At 39.3% G+C, this 25,772-nt stretch overlaps 2 protein-coding genes across 2 annotated transcripts in view; one reads left to right on the plus strand and one right to left on the minus strand.

Annotated features, from left to right (window-relative positions):
• The window catches only part of LOC126457251 (rRNA-processing protein UTP23 homolog), a 57,346-nt gene extending 39,564 nt beyond the window's left edge, over nt 1-17,782 (minus strand). Inside the window, exons 1-2 of the mRNA XM_050093408.1 lie at nt 17,434-17,782; nt 2,036-2,132 (exon numbers count right to left, since the gene is read on the minus strand). Of these exons, the coding sequence (XP_049949365.1) occupies nt 2,036-2,132; nt 17,434-17,553 (217 nt within the window). The 5' untranslated portion in view covers nt 17,554-17,782. The remainder of the gene's footprint in view (nt 1-2,035; nt 2,133-17,433) is intronic.
• A 40-nt stretch (nt 17,783-17,822) lies between these two features.
• Nucleotides 17,823-25,772, plus strand: part of LOC126457250 (tRNA-dihydrouridine(20) synthase [NAD(P)+]-like) — an 80,438-nt gene continuing 72,488 nt past the window's right edge. Inside the window, exons 1-2 of the mRNA XM_050093407.1 lie at nt 17,823-18,188; nt 23,070-23,208. Of these exons, the coding sequence (XP_049949364.1) occupies nt 17,981-18,188; nt 23,070-23,208 (347 nt within the window). The 5' untranslated portion in view covers nt 17,823-17,980. The remainder of the gene's footprint in view (nt 18,189-23,069; nt 23,209-25,772) is intronic.

Consider the following 25,772-nt stretch of genomic DNA (forward strand, 5'->3'; position numbering starts at 1 on the left):
CCACAAGCATTCCAACTTGTCTTCCATACAGCTCATCAACATAATCTGCCATATTCTAGTCACCACAATAGTGTTAACAATCACTGAATGACAGGCTGAAGTGCGGATTACGTTTTACTTGGGAGAGGTGAGGGGAAGGAGGAGAACAAACGAGAGAACAGAGGGGTATTGGGGAGGGGAAGGGGGGGCGAGGAAAAACCCAATCCAGCTTGCCACCTATCAGCAAGTCATTTCATTCTTAGACATTTGTAATTTCTACACTAAGGAAGCCAACTTGATGGCATGCAGTCTTCCCAATTTATGATCAAATTCCATTGTCCACTGTCTTCTTGTTGCAGAGTGTGACCTCCTCCTATCCACTGGCACCACAAATGTATCACTATCATGGCAGCAAGCCCTGTATGAGTTGAAATGTTATCCCAAAGGTCGACTGTTTTGCTCCCACTGAACTCACTCACATACTGAAACTTTATCTTTTGATGTTGAAGAATGATACTGACACTCACTTTCATGTTTCAGTTTCATTTGAAGGCTCTTCATGAATTGAGCTTGACATGACACTGACTTTTTCTGGTCTCACAAGAGAGGACACCACTGGACCATGTCACAGCATTTCTACCATTTTAATCACGTATTGTTGATATAATGTGCTTCACATCCTTCAAGTTCTAAGTCATTCAGACCATTCTTTCAGCACACTGCAATTAACATAAGCGTTGGTGTGAATGCCTTTAAGTATCATTGCAAACTTCAGAACAAACTGTTATCTGTTATTTAACATCCCCCCCACCCGCCCCGGCCGCACGCACAACAAGCATATTAACTTTTCATATTCACTTTGAAAATTTAATACTGAGGTCAATCTTTAGCTACCCTTGTTTTTCCCTTCTTAGCTCAGTAAGTCACAATATAATGAAAAGCTTTGGGAAACAGTGGATAAGCCAATTTTCATTTTAAAAAATGCATGCAGCTATCCATCACTTTTTATGATACACATTTAGTAATTTGTGAAAAAAGCAGCCATAGAGCAGTTCCTAGCCCTTCAAACATTCCATCCATAGTACTTTGGAGAAAAATTTAAACATCTGATATACATGTACATCAGTTTTAATTTATAGATGATTGACACGAACCATGAAATAAAGTTTCCATTGTTCTTATTGCCTAGAGTACATGACTGAAGTGATGCTAACTCTTCCAATTTCATATCTTGTGTGTAAGTTATTTCCTCCACTTCTATACCCTTGGTACAAATATAAAAAAGAAGTGCATTAATACTACATGTTTCAATATTTTCTCAAACCATCATTTATGTGTGACTTTTCCTTCTGATACATACAAAGGATAAGTATGACAGATCAGCACAAGTCTTTGGCACCGCCTGCCCACTTTTAGCTGTGGTGTAGTAGTGTTGTGGCGGATGACCTTGTTGTAAGTGTAGAGCATTAGTTTGTTTTGTTTGGGGGGTCGGGGGGTATTAATGTTAGTTTATGCTGTGTTTGTATTTTATACTGGGCTTGTAGTGGGTGATGTGATTCATGCTGGTGTGAGAATGTGGTGCAAGTTTGTATTCTCACTAAATGTGTTTGTACTCTGGCCTGGCTTACTTTGTCTATGTGCTTGCCCAGTGGCTATCAGTCAAGTTCACCGGCTGCATGTTATGGTGATAAATGGAAGATTTGCAGTCCACTGTCAGGTCAGTCCATAAGTTAGTTGTGACCAGTGATTACTGTAAGTGTCATGTGTGTGAGCGAAACATGTGGCTGACTAAAGTGGCTCCCAGTTGTTCATATGAGGGATATATATCAGGAGAACTGTGCAATTATTTACACTGTTCAATCTGCTGAACGATCTGGTTTGCGAGGTTGAGTCTCAGTTTGTCTATTATAGTTATGTTGAATTATTTTTGTTTTGCATCATCTGTATGATATGTTGTGCATGAAATGAGTCTCAGCACATGTTTCATCATCACTGACTGAGCTAGAACATTAATATATTAATGAAAATATCATTATGATCAGTCTGTATTTCTTACCAAGTCTCTCTGTTTCCAAAATCACACATGGGGTTGTCAGAAGCTTCACATCTCCACCCAAATATTTTGGTAACTGTTCTTTCAAGCTAAGTTTATTCTGAAAACATAATTCAATAATTTTTATTCTCTTAATATATTACACAAGAAAGCAAATATTTTACAATCTTGAGTTAAAGTACACCACCAATACTTACAAAGAATGTTTTCACATTTCATGACAAGATCAGAGGGAACACTTACCTTTTTTTATTTAATACAAGTACATGCAGTGCATTTAAAAATGTCCCATTACTTCAAGTTAAGAAATTTTAACTCCCTGACACCATTTACTTGAAAAATCTTTGTATCATGAATGATTTATTATGGAATGTTTGTAGAATAGCTTTCACAGTATCACTCTGTTGAAATCACAGTTGCTTATATGAACCAAGCAATGGCAGCAAAGTCTTTCTTAGGTTATCTTTCTAAGCTACCTTTCTGACGAATATTGAGAAACATTATTTTATGAATTCAGTGCCAGTAATGTGGAGCCGTCACATTCCCAGCTACATCCATTTTCTGAGAATTTCTGTTAAAATAGCATGGTTGAGGATCCTCTGCCAAGTTTGGAAGACATAGTGAGAATCCTGTATCAAACTGAAGCTTTGAGTGCAAGCAGCAGTTCACTTAAATATCCAAATGGCAGTAATCCAGGTCAAGTACTGGTTTGGGACATACGAGGGCAGTTCAATAAGTAATGCAACACATTTTTTTCTGAAACAGGGGTTGTTTTATGCAGCATTGAAATGCACCAGGTTATTCCCCAATCTTTTAGCTACACTACACTATTTTTCAACGTAATCTCCATTCAATGCTACGGCCTTACGCCACCTTGAAATGAGGGCCTGTATGCCTGCACGGTACCATTCCACTGGTTGATGTCGGAGCCAACGTCGTACTGCATCAATAACTTCTTCATCATCCGCGTAGTGCCTCCCACGGATTGCGTCCTTCATTGGGCCAAACATATGGAAATCCAACGGTGCGAGATCGGGGCTGTAGGGTGCATGAGGAAGAACAGTCCACTGAAGTTTTGTGAGCTCCTCTCGGGTGCGAAGACTTGTGTGAGGTCTTGTGTTGTCATGAAGAAGGAGAAGTTTGTTCAGATTTTTGTGCCTACGAACACGCTGAAGTCGTTTCTTCAATTTCTGAAGAGTAGCACAATACACTTCAGAGTTGATCGTTTGACCATGGGGAAGGACATCGAACAGAATAACCCCTTCAGCATCCCAGAAGACTGTAACCATGACTTTACCAGCTGAGGGTATGGCTTTAAACTTTTTCTTGGTAAGGGAGTGGGTGTGGCGCCACTCCATTGATTGCCGTTTTGTTTCAGGTTCGACGTGATGAACCCATGTTTCATCGCCTGTAACAATCTTTGACAAGAAATTGTCACCCTCAGCCACATGACGAGCAAGCAATTCTGCACAGATGGTTCTCCTTTGCTCTTTATGGTGTTCGGTTAGACAACGAGGGACCCAGCGGGAACAAACCTTTGAACATCCCAACTGGTGAACAATTGTGACAGCACTACCAACAGAGATGTCAAGTTGAGCACTGAGTTGTTTGATGGTGATCCGTCAATCATCTCGAACGAGTGTGTTCGCACTCTCCGCCATTGCAGGAGTCACAGCTGTGCACGGCCGGCCCGCACGCGGGAGATCAGACAGTCTTGCTTGACCTTGCGGCGATGATGGCACACGCTTTGCCCAATGACTCACCGTGTTTTTGTCCACTGCCAGATCACCGTAGACATTCTGCAAGCGCCTATGAATATCTGAGATACCCTGGTTTTCCGCCAAAAGAAACTCGATCACTGCCCGTTGTTTGCAACGCACATCCGTTACAGACGCCATTTTAACAGCTCCGTACAGCGCTGCCACCTGTCGGAAGTCAATGAAACTATACGAGACGAAGCGGGAATGTTTGAAAATATTCCACAAGAAATTTCCGGTTTTTTCAACCAAAATTGGCCGAGAAAAAAAAAGTGTTGCATTACTTATTGAACTGCCCTCGTATAATCAGCTAACAGAATATGCATTGGAAGCATTTAACATTACAATCACAATTACGTTTAAAGAAGACACTAAACTAGTAGAAAGCAACATGAAGGAGTTATACCAATCCTGTCCTCAAATTCCTACATTTGTGAGTCAATGCAAACTAGTTGACACTTAAAGTAAATAATACTGGGCAGGTAAAATAAAACTGGCCCAGGAAGTATTTATAGGTTGATTTGGAGCTGACCCTTGTCAATGAACAGGAGAATTGCCCATCAAAGAAAATGTTGGAAATTGTTGTCGATGAAATAGATGGTTGAAACACGAAATGGTGTTCACAATAAAACAACGCTTGATCTTTGTCATGTGCTATGTGAAGCACAATTCAAGGAAAACATCTGTGGAACTATTTGCGCTAAAATTTGACAAAGTGATTTGGTAAAAACCAAAAATTAGTGACAAAAAGAAACAAAATGGGCTCTATAGAGAATAAAAATCGTTATCATCCAGAAAGAATCTCAACACCAGAAAACATTGCTGGAACAAAGGAAAGTCTAGTACAAATTCCAACAAAATCTAAAAACCATTTAACTTTGCAAGTGGTAATTCAGACATTATGAAAATGGACCTGCACTGCATCTGTATCCTTACAAATTTACTATTGAGTACAAGTTAAAGCACCCCCCCTCCCCCCCAAAAAAAAGAAAAACCCTTGTGTGTTGAGTTCTGCCTGTGGTTTCTGAGTGAGGTGCAACTAAGACTTTTGGAGCCTCAGTTTTTCATTTCTTCAGACAAAGTGTAGTTCATACTTGAGGGCATAAGAAGTCACAGAACATGCGCTATTATGCACATTGCAAATTATTGTGCAATTTTAAGACTGATATTTGTTGTATAATGTCCGGTATCCACATTGTAATACGATTCCCTAACAAAACTGTTGATGCTAACTGGAAGGTCCAGAAACTGTTTAATCCACACATGGATCAACTCACACAAGATGAACAACTAAACGGATATTCTTAGCAAGATGAAGTACAGTACACACTGCTTTGACAACCTTGACACACAATGACACGTTTGGTGAGGAATCAACAATCAGCAGAGGCAGTGAAACCGTTCCCATCCCCTCTCTGTGATTTTTAACTCAGGAACAAACTGAGGTATCAGGTGTACTAAAATAATATAATCCTTATACACAAGATGAGCTATAATAGAATATTGAAAACGCTATTGCTGCTATCCTTCATGCAGAGCTGCTATGTGAATCTAACAATTTGATAAGTTGAGCATAGGGCTGCATCAATGTCAATGATGGCCATTCTTGGAATCTTCTGTGACACTCATTAACAAAAGTCAATCCCAAGCCAGTCTTATTGTAAATATTTTCTGGGCCAGTTTTATATTGCATACCAAGCATTTCACTGGAAAAACAAAACCAAATGAAGATCTATTTACAATAGTGTGTGGCACGGATGTAGAAAGATTAATGGTGATAAAGCTGTTGGGAAAGGCTGTTGAACAACAGTTAAATTGGAAAGATCATGCAATGGAACTTTTATGTAGACTCACTTCAGCCCGTTTTACTCTCACAGTTGTTCCATAGTCCGTATAATGTAAAGTATTAGAATGGCATACACTAAGTAATGCCTTATGACCTGAGTGAAAGTCAATGACAACTATCTGCAAAGTACCAATGTCATATAGAGGATGTTTAATTATGTAACCTTTGTACCTACAGGATCTTGTATATCTGTAGGGTCTCTTAACTAATGGGTACACACAATGAGTAAACTCCTTGATTCATTATTTGTGTCCGTCATGTTCTTTACAGATGAAGCAATGTTTGGCGAAGCCAGTAACGCAGACTTTAAAAGCCAATATCCATTAGTTTGGACACTATACCTTTAAAACACATGAACAACAGTGAGGTTTAGGCATGATGGGTTTCAAGCTCATTCTGGACTGTATGTATACTATACTGACATTTAGGGCCACAGCCAGTTAGGTTCAGTGTGGTCCAATTGGGCTGCATGATTCTTAATCCAAAACAAAAGACATTTCCAAGCATGTGGATTTTTATAGCTCTTATTGTATGGTAGGGCAAGCGGCAATGAGAAAATACTTCAGGAATGGAGCCCTGCAGTACCATTTGCAAATAGTTTGATATTTTTCAAAGATGCAACAGGCCATTGCTTAACATATCACTTTACACTAGAGAGGAGAGCTGCATCAAACCAGTCTTTGGACTGAAGATGAAGACAGCAATAACAACAACAACAACAACAACAACAACATCCAAGAAAACACACATCAATACATTTTGTTTAGAGTAGTATCAGAAAGCATGGAGAACATAGGCATAATTTCTTAACAAGTCCTTTATAAGAATTATGTGTAAACTGGGCAAGTGCAGGAATCTTAATCCACCCACAAATCACATTGAAGCTCTGTTGGCCTAACTGGCAGTAAAAAAACTGAAAACATTGTCTGCTGGTTATTTTAATATAAATTTTTTTAAGAACTCTTCCAGTAAGAATTATTTTATTATGTAAATTTCAAATTATTCAACTTGATTACTACTGTAAACTCTGAACACCATTTGTATTATATTTAAAACATGCTATATTGTGGGTTTGTCTGTACAGTGAATTTTCAATAATCATCGTATAAGACTGACTTTCGTTTATATACTGAACTCAATGCTCGTAATGAGCTGTGTACATTCTTGCACATTTTTATAAACACCTTTTGGCATGATTCATTAAACTACTGCCTTGTTTCCTGTGACACAAGGGAAGTTTTGGCATCTGTATTACGTTTAAGAAATATCGCAAGTTGGTTTAAATTATTTTTAAGTGTGACTTCTCATGAACGTTTGTTTACATTCATCTAATCTTTTAGAATAACCTTCCGTTTGATGTTTCTGACCTTGCAGTAGTAACTAACATAACATATTAGCAAAGACTGCTTTTTTAACAGTGAAATAAACATAATACATTTCATAATATTTCTTCAGTGATTCACGTTTTAGCATTTGTTGTTGTTGCTATATGTATTATCTGACCATGAGTGGATCCTATGGGAGCTGTTATTGGAAAGTGGGAGCTGTAGTAAATGGTTTCATGGGGGGAGGGGGGGGGGGGATGTAGTGGGGACCTTGGGGAAACCGCTGAGGCCCTTTCCTGGAACTGCAAAATATCCACCAGGATGAGACTAATAGAGGATAAGGAAGGGAACATCTGTGTTCTACAGGTAGAGTTGTATCAAGCTAGGTGAGAGTTGGTAAGGACGAGGGAAGATAGTGCTGAGAGGGGAGTAGCTGGCAACTGGCAAGAGGGCTAGCAGGAGAAGGACATGGTCTGACAATTTTGTTGTGGCTACCAGCAACGGGTTTCAGCAGTTAGAGTTGAAGGGAGAGGAGGCTCAGGATGATGTAAGGGTAGGATACATGCAGCAGACTCTGCCCATGATTAGGAAAGTTAGTAATAATTCTAATGTTAGGGAGAAGAAGGTATTGCTGCTAGGTAGCAATCATTGTAGAGGTGTACACCCTCTATTATAGTAGAAGTTGGAGGAGGAGTATCAGGTTATCAGCAGAGCTGGATCAAGTGACTGAGGATTTAGGTTAGGGCCTTTGTGTATGGATTTCACAATCGAAGATCAGGCAGTGATATTGGGTGGGGCAGGAAAGAGCCTGGACAGGAACAGGGCATACAACATAGATGGTCATCTGAATAAGAGAGCTTTGCTAACTGGTGGCACCAATGTGAGTATGGTAGCATTGTCCCAGTAGCATGATCACCCTCATCTTGGCAGTGCTGTAAGGCATTTAAATGCAGAGTTGGAGACAGTGCTGATGACTGCTGGTGGGGGTCCACACTGCAGTGGTGCTGGTGGGGACTATCACGGGATGGGGCTACACTAGGCATGGTCTGCACCTCAACAGGTTTGGGAAAGGGAGATTGGTGGAGTTGATTAGTGAGAATATAGTGGGTAGGTAAGGGGCTACACATGGTCAAATACCTCCTGCCATTGATAGGATAACCAGGCTTTTTTCAGGTTAAACCATGACACGAGGATCCACTCTCTTAAAAGTATCTCAATCAGCTTAGATATTTCTGCACCATGTATGTGGGAAAGAGAATGTGCCACACCGGAGTGTGCAAGCACCACAGAAAGTTGCTCAGAAGTATTTATTATTCACCAAACTGTGCGGTACATCAAAAATAAAGTACACCAGCTTCCAGCTCAATTACAGTCTCCGAGCAGCACAGTAGTGTGCATTACAGAACACTGCTGTAGAGGTGATGAATTGCAGTACATAGTGCTATCATCATATGAATGTCCAAGTTGCTACTGTAGGTCTACCTTAATGGGTTGGCTATTATGTATCTTTAAAGGGTGGCACACATTTTAAAGCTATAGAAGATATGATTGCAATTAGCACATATAAAGATTTTTAACTGTCAGCCACTGTACAAACAAAGCTGCATATCAATAAGAAGCTAATCACTCTATGTGTTTACTGCTCACCTGACGGTAATGTGAACACTTTCTTCAACAAATTAACTGAAGCCCTGGAAAGGGTCTCAGTGCCCAAAACTAGCATAATAATACGTACACATGAATATGTGCTCAGGGTGTAATTAGTAATACGTTCCTAAAGATTTTGAGCACACTGCTTCAAGGTTTACGAAAAGTTCAGCTTCAATTTTAGACCATGAACTTTTGGACACTGACAGGGAAAACTGTAAAGTATTTATAAGAGGTCTTGGCATTTTAGATCATTGCTGTCATATAATAAAGCTAACAGCAGGCTCAGTGAAACTTACAAAACTTTAGGCCTACAAAAGGATTTTTTCATGTCATAAGAGAGATACTTTTTCTAGGGCAGTGGCAAATCAAACCTGGCATGAAGTGTACATGGAAAGTAGTGTAGATGCTAAATTCTGAACCTTGTCTAAATTAACATTTGATGTTAGAGAAGGAAAGTTGCTACTCACCATATAGCGGAGATGCTGAGTCGTGATAGGCACAATAGTGTCTATTGCTGACAAAGGCCTTAATGGCCGAAAGCTATAACTGTGTGAATCTTTTTGTTGTGCCTATTGCGACTCAGTATCTCCACTACATGGTGAGTAGCAACTTTCCTTCTCTAATATTGTTACATTCCATCCTGGATTTTCCATTGTTTAATTTTTGATGTAACATTTCCAAAAGTAGCAATTTCTACTGTGACAGCTAAGGAAAATAGGTGGATAACTGCGGATATTAGCAAGACCTCACAGACACTTAAATTTCTCAGTTCTTTGCAAAAGTTCTGCACTAATCCACAGTTTCTTTACTACTACCACAGGTATAAAACCATTCAATGGCATGTTACTATACAGTGCAGAAAATAAAAGCAAACTGGTATGGGGTGTTGTAAAACAAGAAACTGGAAAATTCGGACACAAGTATAATAGCGTACAAATAAAAGATGGGGACATAATAATAGAAAGTCCTCAGGAATTGGCTAATTTTATAAATGATTATTCCTCTGGTACTGTGGAGAAGCTGCAGCAAAAGCTTCCTGAAACACACGTAGCACCCACAATTTTTCACGCAGCAAGCACAATAACGATGATTCCTACAACAGGGCTTGAAGTTAGGATGACAGTACAACAATCAAAAAATAAGAAGTCAGCAGGTATAGACAAGGTTCCTGTTTCTATTCTGAAGAAGTGCATATATACCACAGAAGCCCCATTAACAAACATAATAAATGAATCCTTAGTTCAGGTGAGTTCCCAGAGTACATAAAGCATGGATCAGTGGTGCCCTTGCTAAAGAAAGGTGATGCAGAAAGCACTGAAAACTACAGGCCAGTTTCACAGATGTCTTCATTAAAAAAAAAAAAAAAAAAAAAAATAAATAAAATAAAATAAAAATAATAAAAAAAGAAGCAATTGTGAAGAGAGAGACTGATAAGTTACATGAGTAAATACAACCTCTTTAATGAAGCACAGTTTGCTTTCAGAAATGGAAGAAGTACAATATTGCCCATTGCAGAGTGCACAAAAGTGGTACTTGACGCTCTTGATAGAGATGATTGTGTTTGCAGGTGTTTTCTTACACTTGTCCAAGACTTTTGACGCTGTTGACCACAAAATGCTGTTAAGCAAGCTAGAAGCACTACACATAAGAGGAAAAGTGAATGAGTGGTTTCATTCTTACTTGGAAAACAGGGTGTAAAAGGTGGAGCTGATTCAGGTGTTTGGGTGATGATAAATTTTTACTAAAACAACTGTCAAATAAGAAATATATAAAGATAGGTGCCGTTTCTGTTCTTAATATATGTCAATCACTTTCCAGAGAGTTATTGACAACACACACACACACACACACACACACACACACACACACACACAGATTTAACTTTCACAAGCTGAAGAGTGTAAGGGGAAGGAAGAGGGGTAAAGGAAAAGGATTGGAGAGGTTTAGGGAAAGCGGTTCAGTTCAGAAAAGTCACCCAGAACCCCGCGTAAGGGGAGACTTACTGGACAGGAGTCTTTCCTTCTCATCCCATTAAGTAAGTCTCCCCTGACCCAGGGTTCTTTTCTGAACTGACCCCTTTCCCTAAACCTCTCTAGTCCTTTTCTTTCACCACTCTTCCTTCCCCTCCAACTCTTCTCTCAGAAGAAGTAGCTACTGGCTCCGAAAGCTTGTAAAAGTTAAATCCTTTTGTGTGTGTGTGTGTGTGTGTTTTCCCCTGCCGCCGCTTCGTGAGTAGATTTTTTATCTATCCATTTATATTATACTTTCCAAACAATGTACAACATAGAGAAAAAGTTCTCTTTGCCAATGAGAGCATCATCATGGTTACTGATAAATCATCAGAACTCCTATAAGAGAAAGCAAATAAAATAGTCAAAGGATATTTACAATTGGGCAGTATGTAATACAATGCTGAACATAAAGAAAACTAACAGTATGCAGTTCAGAATAAAGAGCATACGTGATAAATCTATAGATTGTGTGGCAAACACAAAGTTGTTCGGGACGAACATCAACTGTTGGTTAACATGAAGTGAACACACAAAGAAACTGGCAAAAAGAATGTCATCAACATGCTATGCTCTTAGGGTGTTAGCATCAGTTTGTAACAGCCAATGTCTTATGGTGATATACTGTGCCTATGTACACTCAGTTCTTAGCTACGGGATTCTTTTCTGAGGATTGAAGGCATAAAACATGGACATGGTTTTTAAACTGCAGAAAAGTGCCATTTGAATAATAATTAGTCAGTCATGATAAAGACTTCCTAAATGTTAATATTGATCGCGATACAAAATCTATTAAATATGAGTTCAGTATGGTACTCAAAAAGCCAAAAATGTAGTATTTTTTGAAAACTATACAAACACATGAACTGGAGCAATGGAACTATATAGTGCTCATGACATGACTAACCAATACTGCACATTTATTAATAAATACTTGTTGTCGTGGTCTTCAGTCAAGAGACTGGTTTGATGCAGCTAGCCCAGCTACTCTATCCTGTGCAGGCTTCTTCATCTCCCAGTACCTACTGCAACCTACATCCTTCTGAATATGCTCAGTGTTTCATCTCTTGGTCTCCCTCTAAGTTTTTTATCCTCCATGCTACCCTCCAATACTAAATTGGTGACCTCTTGATGCCTCAGAACATGTCCTACCAACCGATCCCTTCTTCTAGTCAATTTGTGCCACAAACTCCTCTTCTTCCCCAATTCTATTCAATACCTCCTCATTAGTTACGTGATCTACCCATCTCATCTTCAGCATTCTTCTGTAGCACCACATTTCGAAAGCTTCTATTCTCTTCTTGTCCAAACTATTTATCATCCATGTTTCACTTCCATACAAGGCTACACTCCATACAAAGACTTTCAGAAATGACTTCCTGACACTTAAATCTATACTCGGTGTTAAAAAATTTCTCTTCTTCAGAAACGCTTCCCTTGCCATTACCAGTCTACATTTTATATCCTCTCTACTTCAATCATCATCATTTATTTTGCTCCCCAAATAGCAAAACTCATCTACTACTTTAGGTGTCTCATTCCCTAATCTAATTCCCTCAGCGTCACCCAACTTAATACAACTACATTCCATTATCCTCGTTTTGCTTTTGTTGATGTTCATCTTATATCCTCTCTTCAAGACACTGTCCATTCCATTCAACTGCTTGGAAGAGCGGTCTCTGACCGAATTACAGTGTCATCGGCGAACCTAAAAGTTTTTATTTCTTATCCATGGATTTTAATTACCACTCCGAATTTTTCTTTTGTTTCCTTTACTGCTTGCTCAATATACAGATTGAACAACATTTGGGATAGGCTACAACCCTGTCTCAATCCCTTCCCAAATACATACCTCCATAAAAAAACTTTTGCTGTAGAAGTACCAATAACTTAGATTAGGTCAATGTCTAGGTAAGGGCCATGGATTACTGAAGGAATATCTAGTTGGAGAGGATAGGTAACACCTACTTGCAACACAAACCTCAAGTTTGGTGATGGTGTGATCATGGAAAAGCTCACAATAGAAAATAATACCAATTATTATTTGATACTAGAGGAGTACCTAACTGCATGACAGATGGTGACCACATGTATCTGCTGGCAGGTGTCATCTATATCGCTAATCAACAATGATACTGTTATAACTTCAAGTTGAACAAATATATTTCAAGGAAGACACAATACATGAAAGTCACAGATCAAGTAAACAGAGTAAGACATGTGTACACTTTAACAGTCAAATCAAAACTGAGTCCAAGTCTAGCGGCGGCTGGCTGGCTGGCCGCTTAGGTGGCGCTGCTGCTGCATGGCTGGCAGACAGCGCACATGTAGAGGACACGCGTAACTGCGTGGTGGCACTTTAAAAGATCGGCAAGTCACAACACTTTTCCCCCCTTTGAATTTTTTTGCACAGGTCTTGATGGAGGTGGCCTGTAGATTGCTAACGTCCATAGGTGTTGAAACTTCCTGGCAGATTAAAACTGTGTGCTGGACCGAGACTCGAACTCTTTCAGGAGTGCTAGTTCTGCAGGGTTCGCAGGAGAGCTTCTGTAAAGTTTGGAAGGTAGGAGATGAGGTACTGGCAGAAGTAAAGCTGTGAGGATGGGACGTGAGTCGTGCTTGGGTAGCTCAGTTCGTAGAGCACTTGCCTGCGAAAGGCAAAGGTCCCGAGTTCGAGTCTCGGTCTGGCACACAGCTTTAATCTGCCAGGAAGTTTCATATCAGCACACACTCCACTGCAGAGTGTAAATCTCATTCTGGTCCATAGGTGTTGTTTGACTGACCATAAAGTCTCAAGGAGGAGGCTTCCCGTACGGATGGAAGTGTCCCCGATGATAACGGGTCGAGATGACAGGAGACGTGGGGGTTGAATCTGCTGGGGCTCCGTGCACCAATCTGCCTGTTGCGGCAAGTCTGGTTATTATAACAGGAGACATGGGCGATGTGTCCGCGTCCGTAGGAGAAAGAGGCGAGTAGAGTTGCTCTGACAGATGATGGTCATCTGGTTCCTGCATGGGCACGTCTCCTGGTGGTGTCAGTTCTTGTGCTGGCACTGATATGATGGTGAGAGGACTACGCTGTGAGTAATGAGAGATTCCAGTATCCCGAGCATCAGGTAGAGCCGAAGGTGGTGTAGCAGCATCCGGAACAGGCGTTGCTAGTACATGAGGCCGAAGCTGGTCCGAATGATGCACTTCAACACCCGTGTCCGTCTGGATTTCATACAGGCGTTGGCCACAGTGTCTTAAGATGCGGCCAGGACTCCATTTTGGCCGCCTCCCATATCCCCGTACCCATACAAGGTTGTCGGCGCTGAACCGGCCAAGCAAAGGCACCCGCGGCTGTGAGATGGAAGGCCGCAGAAGATGAAGTAGCGTGCGGGGCTGTCTGCCATGTAAGAGCTCAGCCGGGCTGTGGTCACCTAATGGGGTGAAACAGTAAGAAGCCAGAAATTGGAGAAGCACATCAGCAGCAGCAGAAGATGTCAGGAGTTCCTCATCTGAGCCTTAAATGCGCGGACCAGTCGTTCAGCCTCACCATTTGACTGTGGATGGAACGGAGGGGCCATGACATGCAAAATCGGAAGAGGCAAATTGCGGACCATTATAAGTAACAAGAGTAGGGGGAAGGCCTTCCAAAGAGAAAATGCGAGCTAGAGCATTGGTGGTTGGCGCCGTGGTAGGCGACGTGCAACGGACAATGAAAGGAAAGTTAGAGTAGGCATCAATAACGAGAAGCCAATAGGTACAAAAAAAAAGTCCCACAAAGTCAGCATGATTACGCTCCCAGGGCTTCTCAGGCAAAGGCCATGGTGACAAAGATCACTTCGGGGCGGCGGCCTGTGATGCACAAGGGCTGCAGGCAGCGACCATGTGTGCGATTTCAGAGTCGATGCCGGGCCAGTACACATGACAGCGCACCAGAGATTTGGTGCGAGAGACACCCCAGTGCCCTTGGTGAAGGAGGCGCAAGACCGAAGCACGCAAAGACGCAGGTACCACACCACGCGGCGAAGCATTTTCGGTGGAAAGGAGGATAACACCATCCCTAGCCGTGAGGCGGTAACGCAAAGCATAGCAGTTCCGCAGCGGATCAGAAGTCTTAGTGGACGGATGATCTGGCCAACCCTTCTGAATACAGCGTAAAACCCGGGATAGGGTAGGGTCAGAACCCGTAGCAGCCACCAGCCGATCCTCGGTGATGGGGAACCCGTCCACAACCCGCTGCTCAGCAACATCCAGGTAGAAACACAAAAGTTCGTCCCTATCGAATGCCAGATCAGGACCCATGGGAAGGCGAGACAGTGCATCAGCATTCGCATGTTGAGCCGTCGGCTGGAAATGAATCTCATAATTGAAACGAGACAAGTAAAGAGCCCAACGCTGGAGGCGGTGTGCAGCCTTGTCGGGAAGTGACGTTGATGGATGAAACAAGGAAACAAGGTTCGTGATCCGTAACAAGATGAAATTTGGATCCATAGAGAAAAACACCAAACTTATGAAGAGCATAAATAATGGTCAAAGCTTCTTTTTCAATTTGAGAATACTTTTGTTGGGCTGGCATAAGCAATGGGTTGTTCAGAACCGTCACAAAAACAGTGCGCAAGGACTGCACCCACCCCGTATTGAGAGGCATCCATGGCAAGAACAAGATGTTGGCCATGTCAATAAGTAGCCAGGCACGGGGCCTGTTTCAGCATAGTCTTCAATTTCTGGAAAGCCGCATCACATGACGCGGACCAGTGAAAAGGCACGTTTTTATGCAACAGGCAATGCAACGGCTGAGCCACCGAAGCAGCAGACAGTAAAAACTTGCGATAGTATGCTATTTTCCCCATGAAGGCCTGCAGTTGCTTAACAGATGTAGGGCGAGGAAGGGCATCGATCGCAGCGACAGTTTGCTGAAGCGGACGAATACCATCCCGAGAGAGTTGAAACCTTAAGTACGTGATACATGCCTGAAAAAATTTTGATTTCTGAAGATTACACTGGCAGTCTGTAAGACATGAAAAAGTGTGCGGAGATTTTGAAGATGTTCGTCAGTGGTGGAGCCAGTAACAACAATGTCGTCCTGGTAATTTATACACCCAAGGACAGTGATCAATAATTGTTCCAAGAATCACTGAAAGAAAGCAGGGGCGCTGGCAACCCCGAATGGCAATCGTTGGTATTGATAGAGGCCGAAAGGCGTGTTGAGGACCAGAAACTGCCGGGAAGCAGTGTCAAGAGGAAGTTGATGAGATTCTGACAGGTTAAGTTTAGAAAAATACTGGCCTCCAGCAAGTTTAGTGAACAATTCTTCAGCTAGAGGCATAGGGTAAGTGTCGATAAGGCATTGAGCATTTACAGTGGCTTTGAAATCGCCACAGAGACGAATATCACCATTTGGCTTAGCAACGACAACGACAGAAGAGGACCACTCACTGGAAGTGACAGGAAGCAAGACCCCTGAAGCAGTGAGACGATCCAGCTCACGTTTGACCTGATCACTAAGGGCCACATAGGTCAAGGGAAGTGTCCGATTCCAGTGCATTTTGTTGGTGTAGCGGAATGTTGTAATTTTGTTATTTTTTTGGTTCATCATTTTGTGTGTTTTGGGTTGTGGTGCGTTTTTTACTGTTATATTTAGCTTGTCCCCACCCTAAAACCCCCAATATCCGCGGTTGTCCTGTTAGTTTGAATGTATTTTTGGAGGGAGATGTTATTGTCTTATTCACATGTATTTTCATGTTTGTTGCCTTGCATATGTAATTACGCCATAGGCGCCATACTGGAGACACTGAGAATGGCCATTTCCGCCACATTCATGACATCATGGGTCAAAGCATACGGGTGGTATCGGAGGTTTCTGTAATCCCTCCTCAACTTCTACAAGAGTAGGATACAATACCACATGTTGACAAATTACTACTGAAATGTTACAGAAATAAAATTCTAGGAATATGGCTACAAAACAATATAACAACACGGCTGTAACGTCAAAGCCTTTGAAAAACAGTTTTCAAAAGCTTGTTTCTCTTTTCATGTGCCAAGCCACAGTGCAAGCACATAAACAGTGATCCAAACATTATGCGTACTTCCATTCACTTTTTTGCTATAGACTAATCTTCTAGGATGATTCAGCTCCTAGCAAAAATAATCTTTACAATGCAGAAAAAAGCAGTCAAAGCTATCTGCAACTAAAGCCAACTGGAAACATATACACCACACTTCATTCAGTTGAAAACGACAAGCCTGGCAAGCATTTACAGACATGAATGTATCCCGAACATCTTTCAGACAGAACTAGGACCTTACTCAAAATAAACAAGTCTATAGCCTCAATGAATTAAATACCAGTGTCCCAGTCTAAAATAGTATTATATCAGGAAAGTATTTCAGAGATAACAATTAAAATATTCAACAACCTACTAGTGAATTAAAACGGGACTTATATAATATCTTCACACATAACCTTAAGTTATTTCTGATGGAACAATGTTTTCTCAAGTAAAAAGTTGTTGCTATTACAGCCTACAGCCTTTGTGAATTGAATATGTAATTACGTATAATTTCTACCAAAGCAGTAGTGCTGTTTGTTACTTGTAATTTCGAAACTGAAATTTGTCTTCGTTCTCTCTCTCTTCTCAGTTTCTACTTGTCGTATACTCAGCATACCATTAACTATATAATGAGTCAGAATGAACCAAATAACAATAATAGTAATAATAATAATAAAGTTTGTAACTGCAGATGATATTTTTGCATATCTTACACCTGCTAATAATTTCCAAACGTTTCTAAAACTGCAAGGCAATTGACACAGTATTACGCACCTTCAGGGCTGTGAAACATATAGTGCCGTCGATTAAAATTTGGTAGGGCTGTCTGAAGCCATAATTATTACAGAAGAAATTTAGGTATTTATGAACTTTCTTGTGTCGGCTGATTTTCATCTCTTTCTACTATTATACGATTCAATGGAAGATCACTCACAGGCGGCAGAAATGAACTACAACTGCAGTACAGCAGCACACAACATAACGCTTTGCCACGGCAGAAATGAATTACAACTGCAGGAAAGCAGCACACAACACAACGCTTTGTCCACAAACTACTTTAAGTCTCCAACGCAACTCATATGGAGCTACCACATGTACTGTAACTGTCAACATTGTGCGAGGTGCATCTTTGTGGTAGTAAGTGCTTTGTTTCAGTGAATGAGCTGTTTGTTGTTGTAAACACGTGCGTGGCTGTATGCATGAGCGGTGTGCATCAGCTGTGGAAGATCGGATTCGTGTGCCGTAAAGTGTGGTGACTTTTATTTATCAGGGGCAGTATTGCCAAGTGCCTAGGGAATAATGATAACATTTCTAATGCGAAATGACTAAGAGCATGCAAATAATCCGAGACATGGCAGAAATGAGCAAAACTCGAAACCTGAACTATACTGGTAAATTAATATTGGCACCAATGGTTAGAATGGGAACTTTACCCATGAGATTACTGGCCCTTGACTACGGTGCTGATATTGTATATTGTGAAGAACTGATAGATTGGAAACTTTTGCGAGCTCTTCGAAGAGAGAATGGTAATTTCAATCAAGCAAGCCTTCTGTCAGCTAAGCAATAAGTGAGAAGCAGCTGAACCCAGTAAAACGATAGTAACTTGGAAATTATCAACTGGTTACCAGCATTGTTTGTGTGCTCGGAAATTTGTTTTCTCCTTGGACATAGGGTAAAACGTTCGCGTGCTTTACGTTACAGTCTTCATTCCGAAGATCGGTTTTATGCAGTTCTCCACTCTAGTCAGTCTTGCACAAGGGTCTTCTCATACTGCATAACTATTGCAGCCTACAACTATGTGAACCTGCGCGTACAAAAGTCGAGCCATGATCTCCTCCAAAAATATGTATCCTCGCGTTCTCCCACCCACCACATTTCCACCATTAGAGAAGTAACTATTCCTTCGTGCCACAGGATGTGTCCTGTTTATTGACATGTTAATTTAGCCAATTTGTGCCATAAACTTCTTTTCTCTCCTTCAGTAGTTATCTGATCCAACCACCTAATCCTCTGCATTCTTCCATGCCAACGCATCTCTAAAGCTGCTGTTCTCGCCTTTTCTGTACACTTCCGCGTAAGTCTAAACTGGAGACAAATGCTTTCAGAAACGACTTACCAAGACTAAAATTTATAATCCATGTAAACATCGTGGTATTTCTCGTTTTCAGAAACTCTTTTTATCATGCTTTTTCTATCTTCTTTAGGCCTACTTCTGCCATCATCAGTTACTGTACTCTCCAAATTGCAATATTCACCTACTGCTTTTAATGCCTTATTTCCTCATCAGATTCCATTAATATCAACCCTGTCACTGGTACCATTAATTTACTTTTGTTTATAGTCATCTTATAACCTCTTTCCAAGACATTATTCATTCCATTCAGCTGATTGTTCATCCATGTTGCTGTGTCTGACGGAATTATAAAGCCATCGGCAAGTGGTGAGGTCTATCTGTAAGATGTTTGCAAGAAATGTAAAGAACTTGAAGCCTCTAAATATGCAGGGCATAAAAATTTATTTTTTCTGGTTATTGAATGACTAAATATATGATAGAAAACTCATGATCAAGATAACTGCAAAATGATTTTAAATGTTGATTGCTCCACAAAAGAGAAGTTACATACTGTTGTTTTACTAATCTTGTAATATTTTGTTCCTTACGTGTGATTACTTCTCTGTACAATGTTTGGTACTGTAGCTGATTTCTCACATCTTTTTCTTCTGTTTAGTGAACATAAAATTAATAGCACATGTATTGAAGAAATATATGTACTCTGTATTCAGACCGATTCAAGTTGATTTTCCTTCATATTGTAGATTAATCCATGAAAAATATATTGGCTGAGTTGATGATTGTCAGGAAACAGATTAAAAAGTTTGGGATGTGATCTCCAGTAAGTGCTGTAATACATATTATCAGTTTTTACTTCTTTCATTCCTATAAATGAGAATTGTTCTTTGGATGCACATATATTGTCAAATGTTTATAACTACATTATTCATCTTATCCCTGTTCATTGCCATGTGCAAGAGGCGTTTGTCTATTCACAGCCCTGTCCATTACTAGGAAAGCAATAACTATGGCATCTTATTCTGGCTTCAACTCCTTTTGGCTTAAATTTTTCTTATTATACCAGCTGCACTAACTAGTACTTCAGATCTCATCGAATTGTCCCAAATAAGCAGTTTTTCTTCTCTTTTATTGTAAGAACTCTCAGTATGTATCCAACTACCACAAGACTGAAGACCTTTTCTTTTCCTGTAGTGATGCGTCAGTTACTTGGGTCAGGCAGATCACCAAGTGTAGGACCCAAGCTCACTTTAGACTATGTGTGGGGAACAATTTAGCTTTGTTCTTGTTGAAGTAATCATCCTGGAATTTGCTCGTGCTGATTGAAGAAAAAAAAAAAAAAAAAAAAAAAAAAAAAAAAAAAAAAAAAAAAAAAAAAATGTTGTCTCTTATGGCAATTTGAGGCTGATTATTATGAATTTGTATGTGGTTCTTGACTTGTGTACGACTTCTCTCAAATAGTTAATCACATATTCCAGTGATCTTTTGTATGATGTGAATGGTGTGAATGAGTCAGTTTACTGAATACTGGTATGGCCTAACATTAATTAACACATTATTTTTTAGTCCTATTCATGCAACTAGACATAAAAACAAGGTTTTCTTTTCTCTCTCTCTCTCTCTCTCTCTCTTGTTTGTCTCTCTCTTTTACTCCCAGGTTACCTGTTTTTAAATAGAAATTCCTTCATGGAATATGATCACAAATTTTTATTACTTTGTGTTCAACTTCTTTATGAGCTAATGACAGCTTTAATATGGGTAATAACAGTCATTATTTCCCCTAGTTTTATAGGTGCGGACATCACTGTTCTTCTTGGATTTCGACAGACCATTTATGACAAGTTTCATTATTTATTTAGTCACGAAATCATGTTCATGATATGAGATACAAGCTATAGCAATACATAGCAGAAGGAGCATAAACTCTCTTGTTGCACAGACTTCTAAATAGACATGCATTTTAAAGGACAGAATATGTGTCCATTTGCATTACAATAGTTTCCAAGCAGCGATCTCTATTTAAAATGCAAAGTCAAGATGGGAAATATTATTATTTAACCACCTTCACATTTGTAGTTAATACATGCTGTACAAAATTAAAGTTATGTGTGACATAAGTTAGTGTTCATAGACTCAGCATCAGGATAAAAATAGTGCCTATATTTGTTTGTTTGCTTGTCCAAGAATCATTTTAGTACATTGTTCGTACATGTGATGTAGGACAGTGGTAACCTAGTTAATTTAGAATACAGTAGTAATTTTGACTACATTGTTAACATCAAAATGCAGTGCTGGTGTGTTATGTTGATAACATTGTCCCTGCAAGAGTTTTTATTATCTTTTACCAAGCAAGATAATATATAACTGCGTTTTGCCTGTGTGCCGCACACTGGCACGATGTTTACTCAGTCTCTAATTTGTCAGATGAATGTTACCATCACCATGCACGTCACTATTTGTTTTGAACAGATGGAGATTCTTATTTATAAATGCAACAGTCACTAAGATGTATACACATGGGACAGGTAATATTCCCAGTTGCTTAAAGATTGGCTTGGTAGGTACATGTGGTGTGATCTTCATAATTCATTTTTGCATAACAAGTATTTGCTTATGTATTGACCCCCACAAATGAATGCCATGACTAAGTTAACTAGTGTAAAATACACAGTTTTAATGGTAGTCAAGTCACAACTTTGACTGAGCACTCTAAAGGCATAGCACAGGTATCACCTATTCAATAATTTTCTTGTCTACTACTAAAGAGTCTGCGTGTGTTGTAGGGATCTTCAATGGACAGAATATCATATGAGTTATTTTTTCCACATTAAGTAAGAGGTTGGTTTCATAGAACCCATACAGGAGCCTTTCATAGCTGCCAGTTTAAGTCAGCTCTAATCTGTTGTGGAAAAATGTTACAAGAGAGATGATTTGTACCGTTGGCAAGTAACAATGTTATTGTTAAGGATAGATGTTCTGGGAAGCCATTAATAAAGAGAAAGAAGAAGAGGTGGGGGGTGGGGCCTAAGGTCGAGCCCTATGGTGCTCCTGATGTGACTGGTATTATATCTAAACAGCTTGTTCTTCCATCATATGTTGTTATTTCTACCAGATAGATATGACTGAAATCATTCATTACAAACTACTCATATACCGCAAGCATCCAGTTTACATAGGAGCAGTGTGTGATTGACTAGATCAGATGACTTTATCAGCTCAGTGAAAAGTGCAGAAGCATAGTGTTTTTCATTAAATGCATATATTATCCGGTCAGCAAATGAAAAGAGTACCTCATTGATTTATTTATTCTTACAAAAGCTGAACTCCTGTGCTGTTAGTTGGGTGCTATTTTCAAGAATGGTATTAATAAATGTATGTATTCTGATGGCGCAGTTAAAATTCCCATCTCCTTGATGAGGTACCGTACCTACATGATGACTGGGCGAACGATGCCTACTATTCTTACTGCTTGCTTTTGTGCCATCAGTACTTCCTTTCTAAGTGGCAAGTCACACCAGATTCAGTAGAGAAGTGCAAAATATGCCAGGAGCCTGATTTCATTTTTTTCCAAATTAGCAATTATACAAGAGCAGAAGTAGCAGAACTTATTTGTTTGAGAAGCTCAGTAATATGCTTCTCTCAGTTCATGTTTGTATCAGTATATACATCCAAAAATTTGGAGCATTCTACCCTATTAACTCACTGCTGTTCATGTGCTACATCAATTGATTGCATGACTCTATTTGTTGTGCAGAACTGAATATAGTGTGTTTTCTCAAAATTTAGGGAGAGTCTATTTTAGAACCATTTAATAGTTCTTTGAAAAACAGCATTAAAAATCTGTCTTGTGTCTTTTCCTACAATGCAGTTTGTTATAATATTGGTATTGCCTGCAAAAAGTACCAATTCTGCTTGTTGAATGTTAGTGGAAGGTCACTCAGTTATACAGGTATAAGGAATGCACTTTGCACAACATTGTATAATACCCAGAGTTATTAAATCATTATTTGTCACTTTGTAGCCTACAAGTTCTTACACCTGTTAACATACATGGAAGCAATTAGCAAATTTCACAAAAACCAATGTGGGACTGAAGTTACAAACAGAGACAAAGGTTTCAAAAAATGTTACAACAGCTTGCTCTGAGATGTTTAATTAAATGAAGATAACATTATTTATCATACTTTCAATTAAATTGCAGGTGCAATTGTAATTTCTACTGGCTGGAGTAGCGTATCTGAAACAAGCAGAAGGCAGTACTTGACTTTATGTTTAGTAGAATGCAGTATATGTTGTTGTTTGTATGTTATGACTGCTGAAGAACTTCCTTTTTCAGATGTCCTGGGAACTGTTGATTATGTTGACAGTACTGATGGCACTGTTATATTCCGAACATGTGGAAAGGAAAGACAGAGTGTGGTACTTCAGGTTGGGACTTGCAGTGCAGAGAGAGCACTGAAGGTTGCACAGATGGTGTGAGTACTGCTGTTCCTTGCAAGTCATTACTTATGTCCGTCAGAAGGACCCATGGCCTATATGTAGCTACCTTAGGTCCATGTAAAACATCCCAGTTGGTCCTGTGATTGTTTCCATTATTTAATTTTGAAATCCACATATAACAATAATTTTGTCTTATTCAGTAGAATCATATAAAATCAATAGACTCATATAAAAACATTGGTGTTCAGGTAAATGTTAAATTACTGATGCTGCACTTGGCTGAATTTTCCAAAGACCATTTACATGACATGTGGAAATGATAGGAAATTAGTTTGCTAGATATTTATGTAACAGATTTTTATTCTAGAGAATATTCTGTCAATTCCATCAGTTGGTGATGGACAGTAAATTTTCGTAACAATATAATTCCCTGTTTCTTGCACAAAACTCAGTTTTAAAGATAAGTGGTGAATATTATTTATTGTGCAGTGCCATGATTGCATGCATTAGTATTTGTTTCGAACCATGATGAATTATTATCACAAACTTATTAACAGTGCTCGTCTACAGGGTAAACCAGACCTCCACTGACAAAATTTTGGAGGTTGTTAAGGGATATCTTCTGAGTACTTTGGTAAAACATCCCACGGCCTTCATTGGCTCGTTTACAGAATAATTACATTTTGTGTTATTTCTTATCCCATAACTTTGTATCTGTATTGCACTGAAAATATCTGCACAACAGTGCAAATGTCAGTGGCACACACTTTGTGCCTTATTTGGAAACGAACTTGTTTCTTAACTCAGGGTACTTGCTAGTGACAACAATAATGTCCATTTTACTCTTCACCCTGTGACGTATAATTTTATATTTATATAAATTTTCGGTCCCTACAGTGCCACGTCTTTCAGTGTCACACAAATTTTTATTTTTAAAGGGGGTCACTTAAGACTGTTTCCATGGGTTCACCCCTCATCTTTCTCAATCATATCACAAAATTGTTGTCTGATGTAGTCCAAACTGAAAAATAAATATCTTTTAAAGCACAGTTTCGTATATAATTTATATTCAAAACCTTACACCTGTTGCACAGAACAAATCCTATACAGAGAATACTTTACACAAGTTTAAGGGAAGAAATGCTTCTGATAATTATTACAGTATTTAAAGAACATCAAAATATGAACAGGCTGAAATGAACAAACAGTAAATGAGACTATGTTAATCAAATCAACTGTAAAAAGCTAAGGAGCATATTATTAGCAAAATGAGAAATATGAAAAAGTGAAATGCCAAAATGAGTACTTCTCAATTGGGAGTAAATCAAAACTATCAGACTGGCTGAAAGAGAGCACAATAACATGAGCCATAAACGAATAAGAGCTAAGCAATTAAGCAAATAATAGAATAGGCAAAAACGAGATGCCAACAAAATGAGAGCTGGCCGAACTCCATCGGCACTTATATAAGGTTGCGCTCGTGGCTGTACCTCGCTGCCCGTATGCAACACGCGCGCCTGCGATCGCAATGCACTCTTAGCACTCGTGGTGGCGTCTAGCGGCCCATAGGCAAGTTGTGCGATTGCTGTCGCAGGTCGACCCTTAATCTATGATGTTACATGGCCCCCAGTGTGGAAGGCAGTTAATTTATTAGATGCCTGACACTTTTTGTCAGTTTACTCCGATCGCAAAATTTTAACTTTAAATTTTCATATTACTATCCTTTTTTCTACCACCTTTACATTCAGTGGTTCACAAAATAATCATTGATTATTAAATATAATGATATAAATACAAAACATTTTAGTCATTTCAAAACTATGACGACAGTAATACAAAACATTTTATAATATATTCTACATCTGTTGAATAGAAGGTATTGTACAATATTTCAGTTGATGCTTTGGTGCAAATATTTAATTATTTTACAGGTTTTATTTAACAACAAAAGCTGTAATGATTAAGATGCATTTACACTGTTTGAAAATTCATTGTATATACATTGTGACATCTACTGTACATGGAAATGTCTGGAAATCGTTTATGTAGATGAAATTTTTCTGTAGTGTACTTCGTTAACTTCGAAGGTACGACTTTAAAATGTGTGTAGAAATATATAGCACACACTCATGTATCTATCCAACCTTTTGCACCGAGAAGTTATTTTTTTTAAAGAATATATGTCAGGTTGGCTCAAAAGACCCCAAATTATCCGAGTCCTTCGAGTAATGATGTTCAATAGACATACATTTCAAATATATGAGGTAACATTTGTACATCCTTATCCTTTCCCATTTACTGGCTGTTGACATAGTTTGAGTGTGGTTAGAGAAGTAGTCCAATAGCACCTAGAAATTTTGAATATTGCCCTTTTTGTTAAGGTCCTCAGGTCACACAATGGTGTATCACTCATTGTTGGTAGGGTACATCGTTTACCTGTCCTATGACTAAGGTATTTTCTTTTGTTTGGACATAAAAACAAAAACAATTTTTGCATTTTATGTACATTATACACATTTCCTTGTTTCTTTGGCCTTTTTGGACTTATCACTACTCAGAATGTAAGTACTACCAATTATAGGCGCTACGAATTTCATGC

This window comes from Schistocerca serialis, chromosome 2, assembly GCF_023864345.2.
Source record: "Schistocerca serialis cubense isolate TAMUIC-IGC-003099 chromosome 2, iqSchSeri2.2, whole genome shotgun sequence".
Lineage (NCBI taxonomy): Eukaryota > Metazoa > Arthropoda > Insecta > Orthoptera > Acrididae > Schistocerca > Schistocerca serialis.